Genomic DNA, 24876 nt, shown 5'->3' on the forward strand with positions numbered 1-24876 from the left:
GCCCGTGGGCTGTAGTTCGCCCATCACTGATCTAGGAAGGCAATTACTTCAACTCTTCCTGAACTCTGAAGGGTCCTCAAAGAGCGGTTAGCACTGCCCAAAGAATTATGTGATCATCTTGTTTCCAGTATGCCACACAGATGTTAGTTGTGCATAGGCTATCTGATATCTGTTAAGAGTTGTCTATTCTGTTCGGTACGATGTTGTTCATAATGTACTGTATTTTTGTACCTAAATAAAACTAAGTAAACCTCATTACAAGATTAAGATCAATGTATTCAGTGCTTAACTTTGGACACCAGTTAGATACATAAAATAAATATTTGACGAGCAAAAATTCATAACACTCACTTTATTTAATTTCCTTAATCGTTGATTGATTTTTGGGTACCGAGCCTTCAATTTTCAAATGTGCTTTTGGATTTTGTAAAACACTATTACGTCCAACGCTGCGGCACACTTTAAAAACTCTGCTATCCAACATTCTAATCAAATTGATGTCATGCCAACGTTTTTAATTATTAAAAAACAGCCCACTAATACTGACCCATTAAATATAGAATAAACATCTTGCATTCTTATAAAATGGATACGACTCGGAAAAGGGTTAATAGCATTTTCAAGGTAAATGATGCTACGCTACCTTGTTATTTTATCCATAACCCTTCGTAATGTACACAAATAAAATACACACAAGATTTGGCAAAAATATATATTCATTGTTACATTATTACACAAATTCAAAATGTACACAGACATTATAAACTTTGTATTGCTTTATAGAGTATACGATAGATAATTCAAAACCCCACTTTATAAGAAAAGTAATAATATTGTACCATGCACTGGTATATATGAACACATATTGGCACATTTCCTGTGACGTTAATATTCCATACAGCGTAAATGGTTGAGTCCAACGGACCATTCAGAAATTCACCACAGCTCGAATGCTAAAAAATAATAAAAGAAAGAAAAAATAGAATTCAGTAGGAAAAACATAGAAATGTGAAAACAAACTACTACTGCGTCGGATGAAGCACAACAGATACTTTTATTTAAAAAAAAAAATCATCATCTCAGATAGGTAAAATCATTTCTCAAGAAAGAAGTTATGTGAACCACATTATATTGATAAATGAAAGAAATAACCGACTTCACTGAATTCATCTTAGATGTGAATGATACACCGTGAAAAATGTATGACTGAACCAACGATCGGAATCGAGTCTCTGACTCATCGTGCCTATACATCTACCATTACACCACTCAATCCACTTTGTGTATCAGTTTAGTATGACTTTGTTCAAGCGTGTGCCAGCTCAAAATTATTCTGAGCATCGGTGCTTTCTTTTTGGCACTTGTCTTTTGATATTTGCATAGTTTCTGATGGTTATTAATGTAAATTGGCAGTGTTGTAGTAACTCAATGTGTACTTTTGTTAAAGATTTTTTACTTAGATAACACTTCAGTACACATCTGAAAACAGAAACTGGAATTAGCAGATGAAAAATGCAATATGTTACTATTGCATCATATCTGCTGATAATCCAAAATATGTTTTTTTTAACTATATCCACCAATTGGCGCAAATAGTGCACAGCAGAATCTAGTGAAACCGCCAATTTTCTATGATGAAATACACCACCTTCCAATAAGGACTTGAAACTAAGCTACTTACGAAGATCTAACGTCACGTGAATCATTTGACAGACGTCTTGAATTAAAAACGACTGAATATAACTTCATTCTTAGATTTGGAATATCTTCAAAACATTCACATTAAAGAATAGCATATATTGAGATAAACAGCCATATATTTAACAACTTGTAGTTTTCATTAAAAATTACAGAAACTTAATTGGCACGTCATGCTGCTACAATGCTGTATTTCCGTATGACAACCTTCTTTTAAGCATTGTGTGGTTGACAGGCATAATAATATGCCAAGCCAGTTTATTATTACGCAGTCGACTATTCGGAGCGTCGGTTTTGGTGTTCCTGTGATTGCAAGCAGGACAAGTGGTGTGTTGAAAAGATATTTCAACATTAAAATAATAATTATTAAAAATATATAACAATGTAAATGTATGCATACTATATTTTTTCTTTATTCAGTGCTCAAATGTAAATTTATATATACTCGCATATATAAATTTACAATGACACATACAGGGTGTCCCAGGAGGAAGGTGCAATATTTTGGGAAATGGTAGTATGGTGATTCTAAGCAAAAAAATTCATATGAACATTGGTCGTAATCTCAACGGTTTGAGAGCCACAGGTTGTGAACCATTTTTGACTTTATGTTGCGTATTGCTCACTCTGTTGTTATTCTATAGATGTGAAATGTAGGGGATCTGAAAGACGATGGAATGGCTTTTCCAACGGTACGCAACATGTGGAAGTGGCATCTTTGGAAGGGAAGCTACTGAGGAAAATTTGGGAAAGTTACGGTTATTTAAAGAAATTGGATGGCAACACTGATTCTAATATCCCTCAATAATTTCTCTACCAAAGACAAAACTGCCGCATGTTACATACCGTTGGAAAAGCCATTCCGTCACCTTTCAAATCCGCTATGTCCCACATCTGTAGAATAACTACCGGGTGAGCAATATGCAATATAAAGTTAAAAATTGATCACAACCTGTAGATCTCAAACTGCTGAGATTAGGATTCATAAGCAAAAAAGCAAAAAGGAGTTATGTATATGAACTTTTATGCTTATAATCACCCATACTACTATTTTCCGAAATATTGACCCTTTCTCCTGGGACACCCTATTTATTATTATTATTATTATTATTATTATTATTATATACAGGGAAGCCAAAAAAAAATCTAAAAACACTTCATACAGGACACGTAAGTTTGGCCCTCCACTGTACAACGCGTTTTGCGGTTACTGATCATTTTTTTTTTTTTTTTTTTTTTTGTTTGTTTTCAATATGTCATGTGGACCTTCCTCTTCCGTCAGCAGTAACCCGTTTACCTGTGAGTGTCGTGGTGTGAAAGTGGTGCGGTAAAATGGGCGACCTGACAGACTTCTAAAGAGGCATGATCGTTGGTGTCCGTCTGGTTGGTGCTTCAGTGGCAACAGTGGCGAACATTGTGGGAGTATCGAAAGGCACTGTGTCCAATGTTACGAGGGCATACACACTTCATGGGGTAGCTTGTAAATTATGGAGCAGAAGAAAAAAATTTTCATTTCCACGATTAACTAATCGGATAAGGCCTCTGTAAGGGGGAACTAGGGAAATCGTAGTTTTCATAAATTAACACTGAATTGGCAACATTGCTGATGTTTCAGTGCATGAAAAGGTGTGTTAAGGATCTGTCTGTGAAAAGACTACACTATGAAAAGAATCACAAAAGAGAAGTGCCCGAAAGACCTCGCTGAACCGACGGAAACTTTATCTACCCTAAGAAAAAAAGCGTAGGATTTCTACAGTAAACGGAATTAAATTGTCTACAATTGAAAGCCATTCTCTAACGTAAGTAGTTTTCATTAATATATATATATATATATATAACATTATGGGTCTCACGCAGAGTCGTTCTGACGCGTGTTTAGTATCATACTAAAGAGTTGAGTTGATTTTGAATTTAACGTCTGTTTCAGCAGCGAGGACGTAGTACGCACGTAGTATGAGACGTGGACCTACTAATTAACGTAAAATTCGAACACATGAGCTCCCGCCGGGAATCGAACCGGGGTCTCCCATGCCAAAGGCGTACGCTAACCGCTTAGCCATGAAAAAGCTCGGTGTCATACTAAAGAGTTCGACTAACATATGTTTCCATGCAGTAGTCAAGCATTTAGTATGACGCTAATCATACGTCAAAACGACTCTGCACTTTTATGTGTTTAGAAGTAACGGTTGTTTTCTTTACGATTTTGTAAACTATCTTAACGCAATACTAATTTGTTTGTTTCTTTTGACTAATACTTTCATCAGGCATAATGTTAAATAATATTTTTGTTGTAATACATAGGTGATTCTTTTCCCACAAAATGTGTCCCTTTTTATATTGTATTGTTACAGAAGATAAATGTGGCAACCGCGCTTGATAGCACGTGAGAGTTGTCAGAGCTCTTCTTAGCGCGGCCTTACTCTAATAACTGTTACATAAATGTTCAACACTGGGTTGCAAAGGTCTCTGAAGATAATACATTTCATATTGTAATGTAAGGTTTTTTTTTTCCCCTTATGAACGTAAATTTTAGTTATTCTTGGATCTGAGCTTATTCTTATGGTTTCTCACGTATCATAATTATTCTTATTCTATTGCAAAGATATAATCCTATGGTAAGGAACATTCGTATGCTCCATGCATTTTGATTAAGCTTTGTAATAAAAGAAATAACTATACAGGATTGCAAAAGAATATCAGTTTTAACTTTCCTATGCAAGAGATTACACTCATTAATTTTACCCTGTACTTAGGCAGGGTTATTGCTTCCCAGGTTCATATTATTTGGTGTAAAACTACCTAGACAGCACTCAATTTAACACAAATTATGAAATAGCAGAACCCTGATTTATCACGTTATCACCAGCTTGCTGCTCGAATAGTTTTCTTGGTTCAGAAAGGATAACTGGTGCTACAACCTTTCTATTCTTCGGACTTCATATCATGAGACTATTTTCTATTTCCGAGACTTAAGGCAGAACTAAATTTATAGCGATGAGGAGGCATTACTAGCTTTCAGTGCAAAAATCGAGGATGTCACTACACAGTGACAAGGCTAGCTACTTTCCCTACATTACACGTCTAGGAGGCATGCATTGCCATCAGGCGGAGGAGAGGACGCTCGCTCCCCCCTTCCTCTACTGTAGTCACTACTTCAGAAGAACTGAAAGGCTGCCTCAAAAGCTGGTTTTCAAAAAATGAACAAGTGCATTGTTCTAAAGGAAGACTACTTTGAAGCTTATAAAGTTTGTCTGGCTCGGACAATTCTATCATCCTAAAAGCGTTTGGCGTGATTGTTGCATACAATTGTTTTGGAGAATACGTATTTTATTATATTTCATCCTAAGCATCTACCAGTATAGAATGGACAATATCAAGAATTTCTTCTTTCTTAGTCTTTTTCTCGTTTGCGTGGGGACGACGTTCGGGATGAGCCTTCTCCACGAAGTCCTGTTCCGGAATTCTTCCCCGTTACATCTTTCTCTCTGATGTCATTTCTAACCACGTCCATCCATTTTCTTCTTGGTCTTCTATTTCGCTATTGCTACCATTCTTTTGACCACATAGTTGTTTGTTCTTCTCATTAGAGAACCATACTACTGCAGTCTTCTATAACATTGGTTATCTCTTACTCCCTTCCCTCAATCTGTTTCTTCTTGTTATCTCACACATCCAACGTAACATTTTATTTCGGTAACGTTCCATCTGTTTTCATGTCCTTTCTTTATTAGTCATGTTTCTGCTCCGTAAATCATTGCTAGTCACTGTATAAATCATTGCTAATCAGTACCACTGTTCACTTTATTTTTTTACCGTGATTGTGATCACAGACCACCACACACTTTCTTCAAATTTCGTCATCCCTTTTGCATACTGTGTATTATTTCCCCGTCCAAATTACTATTCTTGGTAAAAGATGACCCTAAATATTTTATTTTATTTTATTTTCACTTCATTCAATCTTTCTTCTTGAAGCCTTACTTTCTCATTTCCTTGGCCGTTGAATTCGAGATAGTCATTTTTAGGTCTGTATCTTCTAAAGACTTCCTTTCAATTTCTTCCCTGTTTGTACTGCATAGTACAATAACATCGGCAATCATCATACGCCACGGAGCTTCATCCATCACATTTTAATTTACATAATCAATGATAATGTTGAAGAGGTACGGGATTAAGTCTAAGCCTGGTATAGGAACCTTAAGAAGGATCTGGAATGTTAATTCAACACTATTTCTAAGTTGGGTCGTAGTTCCTGTATGCATATCTTGGAGTATACTTACATTTCTCTGCTATTCCTTTCTTCTACTTTCTGCTGTGATACTCTGTCCAAGATATTTTCCAAATCAATCAAGACCATATGCTATGATTTTCCTTTTTTCATAATGCTTTTCCAGTTTGTCTCCGTATAAAAATTACGTCCGTTGTAGCCTTTCCTGGCATAAATCTAAATTATTGTTCTACTGATATTTCCTACTGTAATCGCTCATCTATAATTTTCTCTCAAATCTTCATCGTGTGACATCAGTCTGATTTCTCTGTAGTTTCCACCGTCCTTTCTCCTTAAAAATTGGTACAATAAAATTATGCTTCCACTGACTTAGTAATTTTTTTCCTTTCATAAATTTTCTGCATCTGGCCCCAAACTTCCATACCTCTATTCGTACAGCATCTGGACCTATAGCTTTTCCTGACTTCATTTTCTTTAACACTTTCTCTACTTCTTTCCGGCTTATTCTTGGTATTGCTCCAAGATTTTGAGTTCCATCACTGAAACGGCCCATCTCGCTTTGACCCTATCTTCATCGCTAGGCACCAATGCTGAGCAATCTTTCATTTGCCTAATATGTATAATATCTTTTGCTGCCTTGTCTCTAGTTTTCGCTAACTTGTTTAGATTCTTCACTCCACCTGACGTTTCAAGTTCGTCAAAAAATTTCATCCCAGAATTGTGCTTTCCCTCTAGCCAATGCTCTCCTGCCTTGAAGCTAGATCTATCTTTTTCTGTCCCAAAAACATACAACTTTCATTCTTTACTTTCTCTTGGCGTTAATAACTTCTTGCAGTTCCATGTTTCGTCATTACGTCTCTTTTCCTGCAATGGGATACTTTTCTGAAGTTCTACTCGAAGACGTCTCTATGGCCATTAATATGTCCCTTTTGTTTACGCTCCACCATTTTTGTACATTCTCTTCTTACAGGTTTACTCCTTCCATATCATTTTCTTGGAACGTTCCACTTAATTTCTTCTCTTTCAGTCTCCACCCTGTAATTTTCAGCTTTCCATTTCGCGGCCTCCTGTTATATTTACTCGTAAACTTCCAGTCTGCGTTCACCATTCTGTGGAGTCACGGTTTCGAAATTTATTACAATGCACATTGCAGTTTTTAATTTTCTTCAGATATTGTCTTCGGCACAAAATGTAATCGATTTGGCTTCCTTTTTCACTACTCTTGTAAGTCAAACGGTGCTCCTTCCTCTTCTGACGATATGTATTGCAAACTGCCAAATCTAATGCCGTCAAAAAGTCTATCCCTCTTTCTCCTTCCTTTTTCCCACCCCCCAGCCACCGTGTTTTCTCTCAAACCCTTCCCTGTTTCTACCGGCACACCCATTCAAATCATATCCACAACTACTATGCTGCGAAGCTCGTAGTCCAAATTCTCTCAGAATTGTTTCCTTTCCTCCTCCTCTTCGCAGTCTACTTGTGGAGAATATGCACTCACTATGATCATTTCGTCCCTGCATATCTTAATACCCATCATTTTGTCGCTTCCAATCACACTTACAACGCTATCTCTAGGATCATTAGAAAGAATAATTCTCACGTCGTTTCTTCCTTGTCGATAAGCTCCACTATGCAGCAACTTGCAGCCACCTCCTTGTCTTATTACCTTTTCATCTTGTTTCTTGCACGCACATAATTCCCAACTTTCTTCTTTCCATCAGAGCTGCAATCTCTCTTCTTCGATCATTCGTAGTCTCGACATTAAGTGTTCCCACTCTTATACTCACATGGACTAGCTTCGTTAACCAAGCCCGTCCTCGACTCGGTAGCCTTTGCCCACTTCTCATTGAAGTTCTTCTGTGCGTCGCTTAGGGAATATGTCCTAGCATTTTCCAAGGCTTATTTAGAAGACTCATCATGATGGTTTTGGCGTAGATTTTACGACCGCATGCCCTTCCTGATGTCAACTCCTCATTTTACCGGGTTTGGCATCGTCAGTAAATAGGGCTGGATTGCCCTCCCCTCCAACCTGTGGTAAAATCAAATATCAATATATTTGCTCGAAGCTGAACATTTCACAATTTTCCACATTTTAAACACTATTTTAAAGAATTTCGTATATATGAAATTCTTTAGTTTGATCAGCATATTTTAGTTACTATTAGTTTTGTATTCAGAACACAATAATCAAAAAGTGTTATCTTAGGAATTTTCGAGGTTTATTTCAGTAGAGATTTACATATGTTTAAGACTGAAATTACTCATATTTTCACGATTTATTACAGAATTATGGTACATATACATGTATCCCTTCCCATTACATATTATTGAAATCTTAGCAAAACAAAACAAAACAAAACAAAAGAAACAAACACAAACAGAAAAAGGCAGCAGTAATCACTCTATATACGTCTATTATGATATTAAATATTGCTTACCTTTTTCCAGCATGCATCAGGTCAAATGCTTCGTTTATTTGCTTCAGTGTTACAGTGTGGCTCACAAACTCGTCGACCATCATCTTCTTGCTCATGTAGTCATCAACAAGCCGAGGAACGCTGTCACGACTCTTCCAACCTTCAAAGACACAATTTTGCATTAACTCAATTACATATGGACGTTGAGAATCATATTTTGCATAAGAAGTACATTATTTCTAGTTTTATGATTACAAAACGATGTTACAGTACAATATAATCAAAATACACATGTGAGAAAAAAAAAGAAAGAAAAAAAAAAAAAAGAAATTCAGATCATTTGCATTATATACTGATAATACAATCAAAACTTAGTGTAATTTGCTATCTTCATTAACAAGGTGCAGAAAACATTCCGGAATCATACCATGTTAACACAAAATCATAATCTGGCAACAGTAATTTTCTCCATCAGCATGGGGAACTGAAATTCACGGAGATCTTATTCATCATTTTTTCTAGTTTTTCTTCAGTTACAAGATAAAGCACACAAACGTGAAAAGTAGCCACGTACTTTATGTGCTACTCACATCTTGTGCGTATCTACTTAGTCCTTCACAGGTATTTGAGCATTTATAGTCACAATGAGGCTACTACGTGGCTAATTTCAATAATCAAGCGCTAGTCTTACACAATCACTTGAAACTTGGAGATTTTCCCTCTGTCTTTCAGATTGTGTGAAAAGATACATATGCTTCAAGCATTAGGACAGGAGACTAGGCTCGATTCCAGGAGGGAGCTCATGTGGCTCGCATCTAACGTAAGGTGGTGACAATACATCCTGATTAATCAGAATTGTCCCGTTTTGAGAACAATTTTGTTTCTACTCCCCCCCCCCCCCAGAATACCACATTTTATCCCAACTTTATAAAGTACAACGTATATGATCTTTATAATTTACTTTCGCACAATAATGAATTGTTGAGTTGATTTTGAGTTTAACACTCCTTTCAGCAGCTAGGCTATGTGAGACAGGACCTACTGATTAACGCGAAATCTGAACCACATAAGCTCCCGCCGGGAATCGAACCCGCGTCTCCTACGCCAAAGACACGTACACTAAACGCTTAGCCACGAAGGAGCTCCAATAATGAATTGTGTTCAGTAGATGAAAATATAGCACAACTTCTTCTCACTGGCAGCACATAATGCCAATGTGGATTTTTTTGTGTTGTGTCTTTACAGTGGGTACGCTAATGAGATGAACTGGTTCACAACTAGAAGCATTAATGATGTTTGCTCATCTGTTTCAATTTTACGAACTACAGTTGGAATGACTTTCATAATTACTTTGTTAAGAATGACTTTTTGATGCAATACGGATTTAATGATCCAAGAACCATTGGAGTAATCAACATAAGTAAATCACTTAATGATATCAGGACAGTATTTTGCCACAGACTTTCTGTCACTTCAACGCAACATAATTAAGTTTTATTGTAATATGTTTATGTGTTACACTGATTCATTATGTTCCCTATTATACAATAAATATTTACATTTTGTAGTACTGTTTTACTGTGAAATTATTAATTTATTCCAAAAGAACCTTTTACTGCAACCCTTCTTCAAGATATCCCGCTTTGAGCTGTTGAAATTATGGTCACCCTAACTCCACGTTAAACTGTATGTTCAAGTCTCATACAACCAATCAAATGCAAGCATTGTACCTTGCAACTCTGAACTCACAACATAAACATACTAATTGCCTTCTACCTCTGAACCGTACTTCTAAACACTATTTACTGTCCAGCCTCTCAGAAAAAAATTATTTTAAAGAGAATTTAAGCAACTGTTTTCTCATTATTACAAGGGAAAATGGGAAATATATAAATGATACCAATAAAAAAATTGAAAAAAAAAAAAGGAGAATAACAAGACTGAAAAATGAGAAAGATAAACTAAGCAAAATTTAAACTGATATAGAAAAAAAATACATCTACACTTTCATATTTCGGGGGAGGGGAATTATACAATTTCGGGGGCTGAATAAAACGCTGCCTTACTTATCTACTTAATATAAGATGATAATAGTACATCCATTTTCGGGTTCCTCTCTCTCTCTCTCTCTCTCTCTCTCTCACACACACACACACAATATATATATAAACTTTATTTTTAAATTATGTAGGAAAGAAAGAAATTTTATTGAATGTAATACTAACCGACAACATAACTCTACTATTTACCTCCAAAAGCAGTTCCTTTCCATGTTCGTCCTGTAACTAACTGAAAGGGTCTTGTGGAAATCTCCTGGCCTGCAGCAGCGACACCTATGATCACAGACGTTCCCCAGCCTTTGTGGCATGCTTCCAGAGCAGCTCTCTGAAACAATATGATCCAGTTGATTAAGATTTCGATTCATGCAAACTACATTACAAGTAAACACTGTAGTCTTAAGTAAAATTGTATGGTAGGAAAGGGGCTATTCTTTTATAATAATTTGTGCACTTGCTAACTGAAAAGTATTCAAGCCCCTGTGTGATTGGGAACCCACGTGAACAGTAAGTCGTATCTGTATAAGCTCAGTGTTACTTAAAAAAACTCAATCAGCAAAAGTAAACCTGGTAAATTTAGTAACAACTAACAACGTCCTTTGAGGCTACATGGTTAGAGTTCTCGACTTCCGACTGAAGATCAGAGTTCGATTCCTCATAAGACGGCATGTAATTTGGATGTTTTGTTAAGCTGCAGATTTAATGCAATACACATCATCTGTGCTGAAACAAGGAACGCTAACTCAAGAACATTTAATACTGACACATTATAAAAAACGCTGACGCAAAAAACGAGAATCTACATATTCAATGCGTATGTTAATGCACTGAAAACATATGTCTTTGTTTTCGTTAAAATTAAATAAGTTACTAACAACTGATAATATCATACATGCTTCTCTTGTCTCTCGTTGTACTTACCATCGTAGTAACATTTCCAATGCATTCAAAGGTATAATCGAGCCCACCATCAGTCATGTCTACTAAAACTTGTTGTATAGGCTTATCGTGTTCCTTAGGGTTCACGAACTCCGTTACGCCGAATTTCTTGGCTATAAATAAGTAAACATTATTTTGCGGTATTCCCTCAAAATATTACAGGTTAGATTTTTAAATAATAATATATTACATATAAATATACTGGATACTCAACAGAAGGTATGATTTTCTCTTATGTCATATTTGTCCTTTTTCATTATTCGTAACTGTTGCATAGAAGAGAAAATTGCTTAACACACAAAACATTAATAGTATTTTTCTTTTTCAAAAGTGCAAAAGAAAAACATGTAAATATAAACAAGTTTAAGCTATTTACTCAAATTTGTTATTTGTCTGGTTATAAATTTTATCTTGAAAACGAACCTAACAATTTTTATGAAATGGGACGAATCTAACATTTTCAGGTACAAAGAGAAATGAGAAATTTGATTTCGCTAAGGGCTCAACACGAGAGAACTCAGGAGCAGTTTCACTAAAACTTATTTCGAGGCTGAGCTAACAACTTAGGAAATGGAATTATATCTGCAACTTCCTGATGTAAGAAAAAAATTAGCCACATGTTCACTTTAAGAATATTCAATTGGATTAGGTAACGAATTCTACTAAATGAAGTAGATCTATCATTTTGAAGAATAAGAAAGTGATTTAACTAAGTGTCAGCGTTGAGAAAATTAATTTCAGACTGCGGCTTATTTTATTTTTTTCATAAAATGGCTGAACCTACAGTTTTTCAGATGTGAGAAAGTGATTTAGATAGCTTTTAATTCTAGGAGAGCTTGTTAAAATTAGTGTGGAACCTTCCGAGTATTATGAAATGGAATAAATGAATCTGATCTTTCCAAGTACAAGACTTTTGTATGATAAATTTATCATTCAGCCATCTTGGTGAGCAAATCATATATTCTATATAAGTAGTGTACTGAAGTTGTAAGGTGTGAGCACATTGGAAAATGAAGTTAGTCTTAAAATACACGGTCATTCTTTGTGAATTGTGATACAGAAAGCAGCACCATGCAGCGCCCGTAGTTCATGTACCCGCTGCTAGTGGGACAAGCGTTTAAGATACGAGACATGGATACCGCTTTTCAATCCTAAAACGAATGGCAGTCGTCATAATGGAAGCGCACAGATTCCTCGAGAAATTCTGGGTTACCGCCAGTATTCACAAAGTGATGGAGACCATTTCTGGGACAGCTAAAGATGTAATCCTCATTCATTGAGTCCTAAAGGGCACTACAGCGACGGCTGCATCTTATGAATATGTTTTTAAGACTAAGCTTATTCCAGCATTGCATGTAAAACGAACCGAGAAAGTTGCTCATGTGCTTTTCCGTCAAGTCACTGCTCTTGTTTATCTGGCACTCCTAACTCAGGATTTAAAAAAAAAAAAAAAAAGGTATGAGTTGTGTCTCATGCTTCCTCCTTGCTTTCAGCGATTTTTAGCTGTTTCCGGTCGTGCCGCTCTAGCATCAGAAATTTTCCAATGGTCAAAACATCCCCCACCTAAAGAAACTTTTTTGGCAGACGGAATCATGGCGTCTACAACAAAAAATGTGTACGTCTAAAGGGACATTACTTGAGAAAAGAAAGATGCTTCAATTTCTTGATGTAAGAAGTGAGTGAAATAAACAATAAAAGACTTTAGAACTCATTACGCATCTCGAATTTATTTCAAATTTGGACTTAACAATCACTTACCCCAAGGGTTAAAGAACTGTAGTGCAAACTCTTAGATCTCTACGACGAGAACAAAATATATCATACGTGGGTTGTAAATGAAGTACTGACAACATTGTCGAGAGGAAAATATACGCATGATCGTGTGTGAGAAGGGTCTGAAGAAATATTAGTTCGAACCACTGCCGAAGTAAACCGACCCCCCCCCTCCCTCCAAAAGAGTTGGGAAAGCTAAAGTTATGGTAGTGCGTGTGGTTGAAGTGGTCAGGGTTCTGTGAGGTGCCCTAAAGCATATTTACGAAACTTCAAGAGTGTTCTTGAGTACAAATACAACTGATCCGTGGATAAAACTGCAAGTCATTGTTATGAAGAGTTGCAAGAAGGGTGTGGCAATGATGCACTACTTACTGGAAGGCTGCACGATGGGTCAAAGAGTTTCGTTCAGGTCGGGAGTAGTTAAAAGACTGGAGTTGTAGTGGTCGCACGTATGTTATAGAGAAGCAGGAAGAGAGAGTGAGAGGTCTTGAAGCTGATCATCAATGAATTCTCAGAGTGGTATTCGTAAATGACGGGTTAATCATCATCCTGAGTAAGACGTTAATCTACAGCTTAACGTGGAATCCGAATCATGTCAGTTTCAACAGAAATAGAGTCCGGGTCTCTCAACCGGATATAGACAAGGGAGTTCTGCACTGTTCTTGTATATAATGAAATTAGCAAATGTTTCCAAGACCAGCGATCAATATTTTGTGGCTAGTTCACTTCTCTGCTCTCCCTTTGCCTCATTCATACAGATTTCGTTCAAGTGTGAATTCTTTGAATCTTAGAACTCCCACATTAAGAAGTCTATATCCAAAGTTTCCAATGAAACATTTAAAATCGCTTCTTTCGGGGCGGAATTTCTAAAATTCGAATACCGTACGCAAATAGCTGCATTTAAGGTAGTTTTCATCTAGTGCATTTAGATGATTTCCAACAGCTAAAAAGGAGCAATTGGGTAGAAAAAATAGTGTTTTCTTTGAAAAGAATTAAATTAAATTAGATATCAAGTAAAAATCTTTGTGAAACATGGTCTTCAGTTAATATCTGCAGTACATGGCAACACAATTATTTGCCGAAATCATACCAGAACGTAATCATCCACTCAGGATTTCCAGGGCACATAAAGATTATCACAAGATACACAGGACACTACTTGTCCGCCTCTCCTAAAATTGAGGCAAGTTGATTTTGTCAAATTTCTACAAAGCATAGTAACTAAATTGGATATATTTACCTTAATACAGTAATTGACACATTTTAAATCTAGCTCTTAATGAGATAAGTGAAACATGTATTTGCGCCTGTACGAGTTTTTCTGTACGGTTTCAACCATTTATTTTATAGCCTTGTTCAACAGATTAATAATAAAAACACGTTAGATCAAAACCCATATTACGCAATGTATTCTTGCACGTCTCACATAAAGACTGAATTATTTTATAACACATATTTGTACTTTTAAAACTTTTGCACCAAATATGGGACAATGTCACATTAGAAACTTGGCTCCACAGATCGCGAACCACCTTCGTAAATGCTATTTTGACCACTTTGTTGTAGAGAAGATTGGGGGCAAGTGGTCTCACTGTATCTTCTATTCCTGGTTAAGAAACGTGAAGGAATACCTTGCATAATGTAGGTTTTGATATAACATGGTTTTTAACTAGCAATAGGTGTCACCTGCATTTTTTAAAACTAATCAAATATTTATTATTGATTATATTATCCCAAATTTTTGTAATGAACAAATTCAATTAAACTCACTGTAAACGAACCTCGAACAACATGACTTTGCATAGCGTGGTTCTATTAACCACCTTATGCAGGATATCCCTTCTAATTATCATCAGATTTTGCTACCAACTTACCAACTTCGAACTTATCTGGGTTAATATCTACGCCAATGATTCTTGATGCACCTGCAGCGCGACATCCCATAGCCACAGCCAGTCCGACAGCACCAAGTCCCCAAATAGCTACATTTGAACCTGGCTCCACTTTCGCTGTGTTTAATGCTGCCCCATATCCAGTTGATATTCCACAGCCTAAGAGGCATACTTTGTCCAGTGGTGCATTCGGATTGATCTATGAAATAACATATTTATATAAGAACATCTGAAACTTTAGTAATAATAAAATAAAGTGTTAATGTGGTATGCACCAAAACATGCAGCACTTTAAACTCACGAACCTCGCAGATGCATCTGAATTGGTCGACGGGCAATAGCACCAACCGCACGCATTCTCAGTGCTGAGAAGGAAGTTGTGCTATGCTGTGTTCTGCAGTTATTTTCGGAAATGGGTCTCTCGATGGACGAAAATATATTTATAGTAGAGTATTATTTCCGCTCATAGGCAGTGGTCATGAAGGGGTAGTTAGTCTGAAAAAGGTGACAACATTTCCAAGAGAGATGTAATAAGACGGCACAAAGTTACGTCGTCTATTGTTTCAAAGAAGTAGTGTAATATACCACGAATTGTTTTAACAAATACAAATCACGCAGTGTTTTCAAGCAGGTCATGGATCCGCCCCGACGAACTGCCTTAAAACAACGTTCGTTTGCAGACTATTCAAGAAGACTTAAATTTCCGTACCGGATACAGGATGGACAATATTGACAGGAACATGAAGCGAGAATCCAGGTTTGTTGGTTCTCCGACGAACGATACATTCACTTGAACGCTACCAATAGGCAGACAATTTATTTCCTTGGTTTTGAGCGAGCAGAAGTAATCCAGAAATCGCTACGTATACTTTACACGTGTGACAACATGGTGTGCCGTCTCAGCGCAAGGTATATTAAGCTCATGACTTTCCGTATCTATCCTATTCCACCTTATATTTCCTGATGCGTATTTGTAGGGAATGTTGAAGGTGGCGTGTATAACTGTGACGATCCATCAAGAAAAGCATGTGTTAAGCGAGTAAACAGTCTTCTCTTGAAGAAGTCTGCAGTAATCTTTGTTACAGGATATGTTTGAGAATTATGAAAATCTACGTGAACGACAAACAAATCAACACGATAAAGACTGTGTATGGTAAGTTTCTTTCATAAGATAAACTCACTCATGACAACACTGTAATGTTGTTCGTTTTTTCATTTCAATAATATTCATTTTGGTGCATGCATCGTATATTAGTGTCATCTTGTTTTGGTTGATTGGATTGAAGTTTAGCTTCCCTTTCAGCGCTTAACGCGAGAAGCGATCCACAAGAGCTCCCATCGAGAACTGAATTCGGGTTTCGCTCGCCAAAAGAGTGTATGCTAACCAATGCCACGATTTACCTCTCATTGTAAAACTGCTATATATATATATATATATTAGTTGTTTGGAAACATAAAGCAAGTACTCGGACGGTGGCTGTAACTCGGCAGGAAAAAAATTAAATAAGAATATCAAATACTATTGAAAACCTGTTCTTTTATGGCTATAAGCTGGAAAAAATTGAAAAAATAAATCTAACACAGATTAACTGAATGATCAGGGTACCTGGAAATAGCTATAAGGAATAGCAATAATTTATTTAACTACTCGTATTTCAGAATCACGAGACACTACCCGATAAATTTTCTACAATAAATTTAATTACGCTCAAAATAATTTTATATTCACATCCTTACCTAATTCCTCCAGACAATTTTTTCTAAATCTTTCAGTTGGAGAACAGGTTATCTTATTTGTTTTCATCTTTCATCAGCTTATAGCTCCAACAGGACTCGTTTTCGTTTAATCTACTCGACGTAATACTTCCTTCAAGCTTTTTTTTCAAAATGCTTGTTACCAACATTTGGAATCTGTGTAAGTTCTTTTACAAATATCTGCTCTACTCCTGTTTTTCGCCAAGTGTGCAACTAGTGTATCAATATCCAAAGAAAACTGAATGAAAGAAGGTTACTATTTTTATTTTGTATAAAGTAAATATAAAATTAAAATTTACTTTCTTTAATATTGTAAATATTTGAAATGGTCAGCAAGATCTGAATGAGGCAGGCAAATAAATTAACTCCTCTCATGGCCACGTCTTCATTGCATTACTAGACACACTGCGTATAACCCGTATTGATTGAATGTGTATATTTTTTCAGTAGTTTGCGATGTTCAGATCGTGACTGTTTCATATACGTCCGACTTATGATTATGATGGTTAGCGTTAAGTGCTTTATAAGCTATTGAATTCATAAATATACATTAGATTATTTATAAAAGTACATACAAATATCACCGAGAAATTGTACAATATTATTAAAAATAACATAATTTAATAATTTAACAATAAGGCAGATAAAGACGAAAATAATAATTTGGGTTCATTTACTGTAAAAATATGTTCATTTTCTTTTGATTCCAATAAAGTACATATTAATTAGAACCAGATTGACGCCGTAAATCTAACATCTCAAGCATCTTACCGTATGTATGTAGACGTACGGCATGTAGACATTCTTCATTTTATTTATTTTTTTCATATTTCAATGTCGAAGACAGCAGGAAAAATGAAAACCAGTAAGATTCGTTGGAAAATGAAGTATACAGCAGTTTTTCAGAAACTACCAAGCTATTTTAAGGTCAGTTCGATGTGAACCACACTATCGAAAGACGCGTACGAACTGGGACTATGAATTTTACATCATTTGCCAACCATTCGTCAGACGACTACCCCACCAGAGAAAAGATGATTTCACAAAAGCGCTTTTATAACAGCCTAAGTTCAATCTACAGTCAGACAATTCGCTGTTGCTAAAATGAGGTACAAATCTTCAATCAAGCTATCCGGTCAGTTTCGTTGGAGAGAAATTAAGAAGCTATCATCGCCGTCTTCCGGACTTACATTGCACTGAAGAAACATTTTCAGAGATTCAAGAAATACCTGTATCACGGTAACGTGATAATATATTATGGTAAAGTGGTGTTAAACTGATAGTTAAAAGTACCACTAATATTACCAATTGTTACCTCGGTAGTATAGTAATGAATATTTATAGTTTTAGGAAAAACCAAGTAACATAAATACGTTATTATTGGTACAGCAACATACTTGGAGGAGGACACCAGAAAACCAAAACAATTATATAACAAAAACATATGTTTGTGAAAAATGTGAAAGCAGTGTTTTCCCGCATACGTCACAAAAACTATTATTTTATAGTCTAGAATGCACTGGTTCTGAAGGACATGAAAAAGAAAAATAACAAAAGAGGCACATATAAAAACTTATGGTTCCTAAACCAGGGTATTCAGTTCACTTCAAATATCCAATCCTTCAATCGCGTTCAGTCAGTCGTAGTCTCGTCTCGTCTCGACTCGTATTGTTAAGTCGGACAGTATCGGGCAGATGGTAAAATTGTATTGATCACCGTAGAAACGCGAGCATATTGTCGTTCCTAAATAACATCAATGGGTCAGAAAATGTATATTACATGTTTTTTAATACTCGTACATATGATTATGGCAGGGCAGTATGTATCAATCAAATCCTCATAGCCGAAGGTTATGATAAACTCGGATCAATTATTCTTATATATATTTCAATTGTATAATTAACTTAATTCGTCACCATTATTTCAAAAATTGCAATTATTTCAGTAATTACAAAGGTTGCAATTATAACGATTATTATGTTTTAATACAAGCATACTGCTTATGAGTTTACTATATAATTTATCAAGACATTGCATCTCAATGTGTCAATTATTAGTCATGCATATTTCATAATATATTTAAGTTCTTTAACTCACAAGCATTTTACTCACTGTGGATGACCCATATACTTATTAACAAATGTATTTGGATTAAAATAGCCCTGTAAGGTGCTCATCCTCCTACCACTAATATTACCAATTGCTATCTCGGTAGTATAGTAATGAATATTTATAGTTTTAACTATATTTAATTTTGATTATTTGTATTTTAATTGGAGTTGCATTTTTAACTTTATTGCAGGAAAATTGGGGTTAAAGAGTTATTTATGAGTAAATATAATAATTACACAGTAATTGATTTGGCTGTTTTATTTTATTATGAAACTATAATATAAGGTGAATGTTTGTCCTTCTCCAAGTATGTTGCTGTACCAATAACTTATCTGTTACTTGGTTCTTCCAAGGTGACATTATCATGCACTAAATAATATTGGAGTCTGATTTTCGAAATTATAAAAATTTCGATTAAGTCCTTTACGTTTTCGTAATACCTGCGTTGATAGCTAGCTCCCTGAAGGACATCAATTCATCACAGTGACTTCACTGTACAAAAATACATGTATATGGCACAAAACTTCGGCTGCATCACACCAGACAGGCTTAAGGATGCGTGGTGTGGTTGGAGCTAGATTATAGTCTCTATGTTTGCCGCGTAAAAAGTGGATCGCGCAACGATTGTTCGTGATTCTAATCAAAATCTCCAAAACATTTTTAAGTATCGAAAAATTTGGACAGGACAGTCCATTCGGTAATAAAATTATATCCTTTAGAAATCAGGGACTGTCTTTGTGCTCACCCTTTATACATATATATAAAAGTGTATAAAAAAAAATAAGGTGACTGTTTCTAAAACCCATTGTTTTTGTGTGAAGCTAATTAACTTTTTTGTATGTTGCACATACCAAAGTGAAAGAAGTATATGGGCAATTACAGCCTTCTACGTCAACCAGTCTGGTACCTAGAGCAATTTAAAGATGGCACACACTTGAACATTACTCCAAGGACATGTGTGGTGTTATTCGTTTTTTATGGGCCAAGGGACTGAAGCAATCTGATATTCGTCGAGAATTGGTGAAGGTTTATGGAGAAAGCATTATGTCGCAAAAATAACTATGTGTATGGTGCAACGTATTCACAAGTGGTAGGAAGACTGTGATATGATGGCAAACGTGGCAAATCAGCGAAGTCCATCACCGACAAGAACGTCAATGTGATAATGCGTGAAGACAGAAGAGTGAGGCTGCATGACACTGCAAATCTCATATGGTTCAGTGAGGAGTATCATCCATGGTTAATTTGGCTTCAGGAAAGTATGCTTGCGCTAGGTGCCAAAACATGTGAGTGAGGACCGAAAACGCTTTCGAAGAAAAACGAGGCATTTCCCTGACCGATCTCACACGATATGCCTACGAAGGAAATTCATTCCTTTAACACATCATAGTGGGCGATCAAACCCCAATATCCCTATGGACACCTGAATCAAAACGCCACAGCATGACACAAAAACATCCATCGTTACCGTCGCAAAAGGGATGGTTCTGTCCCACAATATTACATATTACCGAAAGAAAATCTTCCCACATTATGGAGGTATCCGTTAAAGGTTTCACTATTTATACATATACAGTTGATATAACGTTCATCTACTAACACACGGTTACTCAACTATCAGTCTTTCTGTTACTTCTTCGCATAATCAAACCAAAAAAGGAAAAAAGACTACAACGTAGTGCAAAAATTCTTACAAAACTACCATCTGCTATGCGTTTTAGTATAAAATATCAATCGCACCATATATAGAAACAAATAAAATATAAAAGGAAGCACAGGTATGATTAAGAATTTATAACTTCATAAATATAGAATAATACTGACCTTGATGTGTTCTTAAGATGTCAATATAATTCTCATCGATATTTTAGGCAAAATTATTGTCTTTCATCGGAATGATTCCTAGCTTAATTTAAGTCATTTATAAATGAATTGGTAATAGAAAGACTATATATAGTTTTTTTTTTTTTTTTTTTTTTTTTTTTTTTTTTTTTTTTTTTTTTTTTTTTTACAGTGAGTTTTCATTATTATTTTGATTACTGGAATACATAAATTTTAATATTTGGATTTTTGCCATTGAAATACCATACACACTAGTATGTGGTCAGCCAAATGTCTATCACAATTTAAGCTAAAAACAACCGCGATAATTTTGCCTGGAACATCAACAAGAATTTAAAGGAAAATACTGATATCATAGGAAGAAATTCAGGTCAAAATTACCTTATATTTTATGTGTGTTCTTTACGTTCAATTAGTAGCTTCATAAATATTAAATTTTCATTTAAAAAAATGGTGGGTAAATAGACAGAAAGAGTAAATATCCATTTTATTTACCTACCCACTGGGTATTTACTCGACCTACATTACTAGGGATGTGTGGAGGAAGAGACCGATTACATGGCATAGGATCCAATGACGGACTTTTGTTTCTGGATCTTAAGATTTCATACGCTACGGAACGGGTGAGTTATAGGTGTTTCATAAACACAATATTAGTAAGGTCAACGATGAAAAATAATTAAATTGGTATAAAAGTGCAATTATTTAAAAGAAAGTTAATATTTACCTTGCACACAGAAATTTCAGCAACCACGGTATATTCACTGAACGTTGAGCATCCCATAAAATGGTACAAAGTTTTACCTTTGCAGGTAAATCTGGAAGTCCCATCTGGCATTACACCTTGTCCCTAAAAACAACAAGAATATTGTCCATGAACAAGAGAAATATAAAACAAATATGAAATATAATTACACGAAAACCTTACGGTATACATTGAAATGTAGAGTTATAATCTATTGGTTAAAGCAACCATACGATACTTCGGTTATGAAAAGGAAAAAAAGGTAAGAATGATGCCGTTACAGTCATATCGAAATGTACATTTGAGAGGATTTTAGAAGTCCGTAATTCTCTCCTAAAAATACGAAGAGACTTGTTAAATGCTTAGTTTGAAATTTTAGTGATATTATGCCACAGGATTCACAAACTTCGAAGTTAAGATTTTAATGTTACAAATCAAAACTTCTCTCATTATTAGCGGATGCAGACAGAGATGTTGCGGTAGCGTACATAACTAGAAATGTTGCAGATATGTATATGATGAGCAAGTGAAATTTGATTTATTTTACAATAGACAAACTCCACATGCGCATAGCTCGTACTTCAATTCTCGATTTCGCGCTTCTAAAAAAAATCTTTAACACATGCTTTTAGCAATATGCTTGTTACAATCGTATCACTATGCTGTGCTATTTAAGCAATATAGTACCTAAATTTGATGCAGTAAGTTTTGTAACTTACTACTTAATTTTAAATCGCGAGATAAAACGCTTTGTGAGAAGTATAATTACGAAAATATACATGAGAAACTATACAGTTTGGAGTTAACATCATTTTCAGCACCAAGGTTAATACGAGACTTTGACCTACATCTAATGTGGGATACGAAACACCACCTCCTACCCGGAATTGAATTCCGATTTCCGCCATCATATTGTATATTCACGAAAGAGCCCCAGAAGTATAGTAAACCACACCTGAAATTACGTAACGAAACTAAGAACAATGCCACTTCTATCGCGATGCATAATCACTCTACAGATAAGTAAAGCGCATTTATTTACTTAAGGCCTTAGGGTAGCTAGCGTAAACAGACCGCGAATTGAGTCCCATCTCGTATTCCTGTAGCCAAGTGGTGAGCGCACTCATTTAGTATACACGTGGTCTTGCTTGAAGTCTCTGAGGGTATTATTCGGACACAAATCCTAGAAGTGAATCGTGTACCACGAACACTAAATTTCAATCAAACAAGTCACTATTCTTTACATAAAAATAAATCAAGAAATAAATAAATAAATAAAACGTTTTTCTACTTCTTGAATCTATCCAGCATAACATTTAAGCATGAAACTCATTGAAAAACAATAAACTTATTGCAAGTTCATGATTATATTTCTCTGGCAACAATTCAGAAGTGTGGCTTTATTATATTTCTCTCTTGTTGATGAGGAGGTAATCATGACTTAGGGAATAAATGTCTTCTCCCACGACAGCAGTCAGACATGCATATTCTAGGTTGTTCTCTTAATTTTAATTTCGTTTTAAATTTAGTTTAAAACAGTAAATGAAGAGCTAATTATATTTCAAGTGACCAGTGTATTGATGTCTAGTCAACACATTTAAATGTATTATATTATGCCATGAAAAAAAAAGAAGAAGAAAAAAAAAAAGCTAATATCCTTAATATACCATCGTAATGAAGCCCAATTTTCAAGCATACCTGTAAACTTAAGCAAGATTTGTTTCTAAAGAGCTAGAAGGGATATCGATAAATACGCTGAATACAAAATATACAGGCAAACTGACCCATTAGAAGTATTTTGATTTTAAGATAGGGCGTGAAATTTCCGGCCAGGTCTCATTACGGACCAAACCACCGCGACGACGGAACTAAACAGTCGATCACAGACTTGTCAGATCGCATTTCCAGAAGGAATATCTATATTTTTATTACAAACTATTACTCTTTCGCTCGTTTAGTTGCATTTGAGGAACAGTTTTTCTGTTGACGTACTTCGCGGAACTTAGATATTTTCAGTGATCTTTTTTAAAAGGAAGGAAGTTCTATTAATATATATATATAAAAAGCTGGACGTCCAGTCCAAAGACAGTACAAGAAAAAATGAACATTAGCTTATCTGATCTTTCTGCACTACATCTAACACTTGAGATGCGAAGCAAACGAAAATAATCCGCCGGTTACAATGACAACCCATGACGTCAGTTCCAAGACCGATTGCAGTGCCATCCACACACGACGACACACATCCGGTCCACCGAGAGCGCTGATGGGTTCTTTCGCTGTGCAGATGATCCAAACTGATTTCAATAGCCCATATAGGAAGTTGCTAGTCTGTATGTATTCTAGTCTGTGGACCAAACTCTCTGATCTGGCTGCTGGGTTCAAATCTGAAATTTTGTGCCTTGTCTTAAAATGCAAATCTTCATGAAACTTTCAAATTCACTCTATCTATAGATAAGCTTATCCCTTCCCAGAAATGAGCTCCACTGAAATTCCGTTACACTTATCGACGTCTACTAATATTAAGATGAATATTTAAGTATGTTGTATGCAGTACTGGGACTTATTTCAAATGAATGTATTTCAGATACCTATTTAAAATACAAAATACCACTTTGTATTTCGTATTTTAATACCTTGTCAAAAACTATTTTGTGTTTTATATTTGAAATAGGTTTTGTAGTGTATTTTATTATTTTGCATAATATGCAAAATACAAAATAGGCTTGATCTTGGCAATAAAATATTACGCAGTTCACGAACCTGCACACAATATATTATAAACATTACGTAGCGGCACCATTGTAGATTGCCTGCTGTTTAGTAACCGGTTTTCGGGCATGTTTGGATACAGTCGGCTCGCGGCGGCGATGCATTCAATTGTATTGATTTTAATACAATCGAGTGCATCACTGCCGCGAGTCGGTTGCATTCGAGCATGCTCCAAAGAGCGACAACAATATATTCATGTGGAGTTAATGCATCAATGTCTGTAAACTGTGTTTTGCTATGACTGCATCCGTAAGGGTTATTATCTTTGTTGTGACCTGAGACTATTCTCTAGCTTGAACGGCGCGTTGAAAGCACATTAAAAATATATGTACAAGCTTACGTTTCAATGTCGCATCAAAAAGGTAGTAAAAATATTTCGGAATCAGAAAGGGTTGCTTATTTTGGACGGAAAGTTCTTTATAATAATTAAGAGAATTACAATAATTAGTACAGATACTTCCAAGGAAGTAGGTGGAGGAAACTACAACAGATATCAACACACTGTCTTCGCAAAGTATAAGGCTCTCTGGAACTTGCTGTCGAAATCTCCGAAATCATGCGAAGTTTTCAAAGATATTGTTCGTATGCCTTCCACAATACCTTGTACAAGGTGGAATTCTTATTTTGGTAGTTTAATGAAGCTTCAGAA

The 24876-nt window shown here is 35.6% G+C and overlaps 1 protein-coding gene across 2 annotated transcripts in view; it reads right to left on the bottom strand.

Annotated features, from left to right (window-relative positions):
* Nucleotides 1-698: 698 nt before the first annotated feature.
* Nucleotides 699-24876, bottom strand: part of Fdh (alcohol dehydrogenase class-3 Fdh) — a 42253-nt gene continuing 18075 nt past the window's right edge. For both annotated transcript variants that reach the window (XM_081769219.1, XM_081769211.1), the window contains exons 4-9: nt 21438-21560; nt 14984-15200; nt 11319-11449; nt 10590-10725; nt 8362-8500; nt 699-953 (exon numbers count right to left, since the gene is read on the bottom strand). In XM_081769219.1, the coding sequence (XP_081625345.1) occupies nt 929-953; nt 8362-8500; nt 10590-10725; nt 11319-11449; nt 14984-15200; nt 21438-21560 (771 nt within the window). In that variant the 3' untranslated portion in view covers nt 699-928. The remainder of the gene's footprint in view (nt 954-8361; nt 8501-10589; nt 10726-11318; nt 11450-14983; nt 15201-21437; nt 21561-24876) is intronic.

Source organism: Thermobia domestica, chromosome 1, assembly GCF_964235325.1.
Source record: "Thermobia domestica chromosome 1, izTheDome1.hap1.1, whole genome shotgun sequence".
In the NCBI taxonomy this organism is placed as follows: Eukaryota; Metazoa; Arthropoda; class Insecta; order Zygentoma; family Lepismatidae; genus Thermobia; species Thermobia domestica.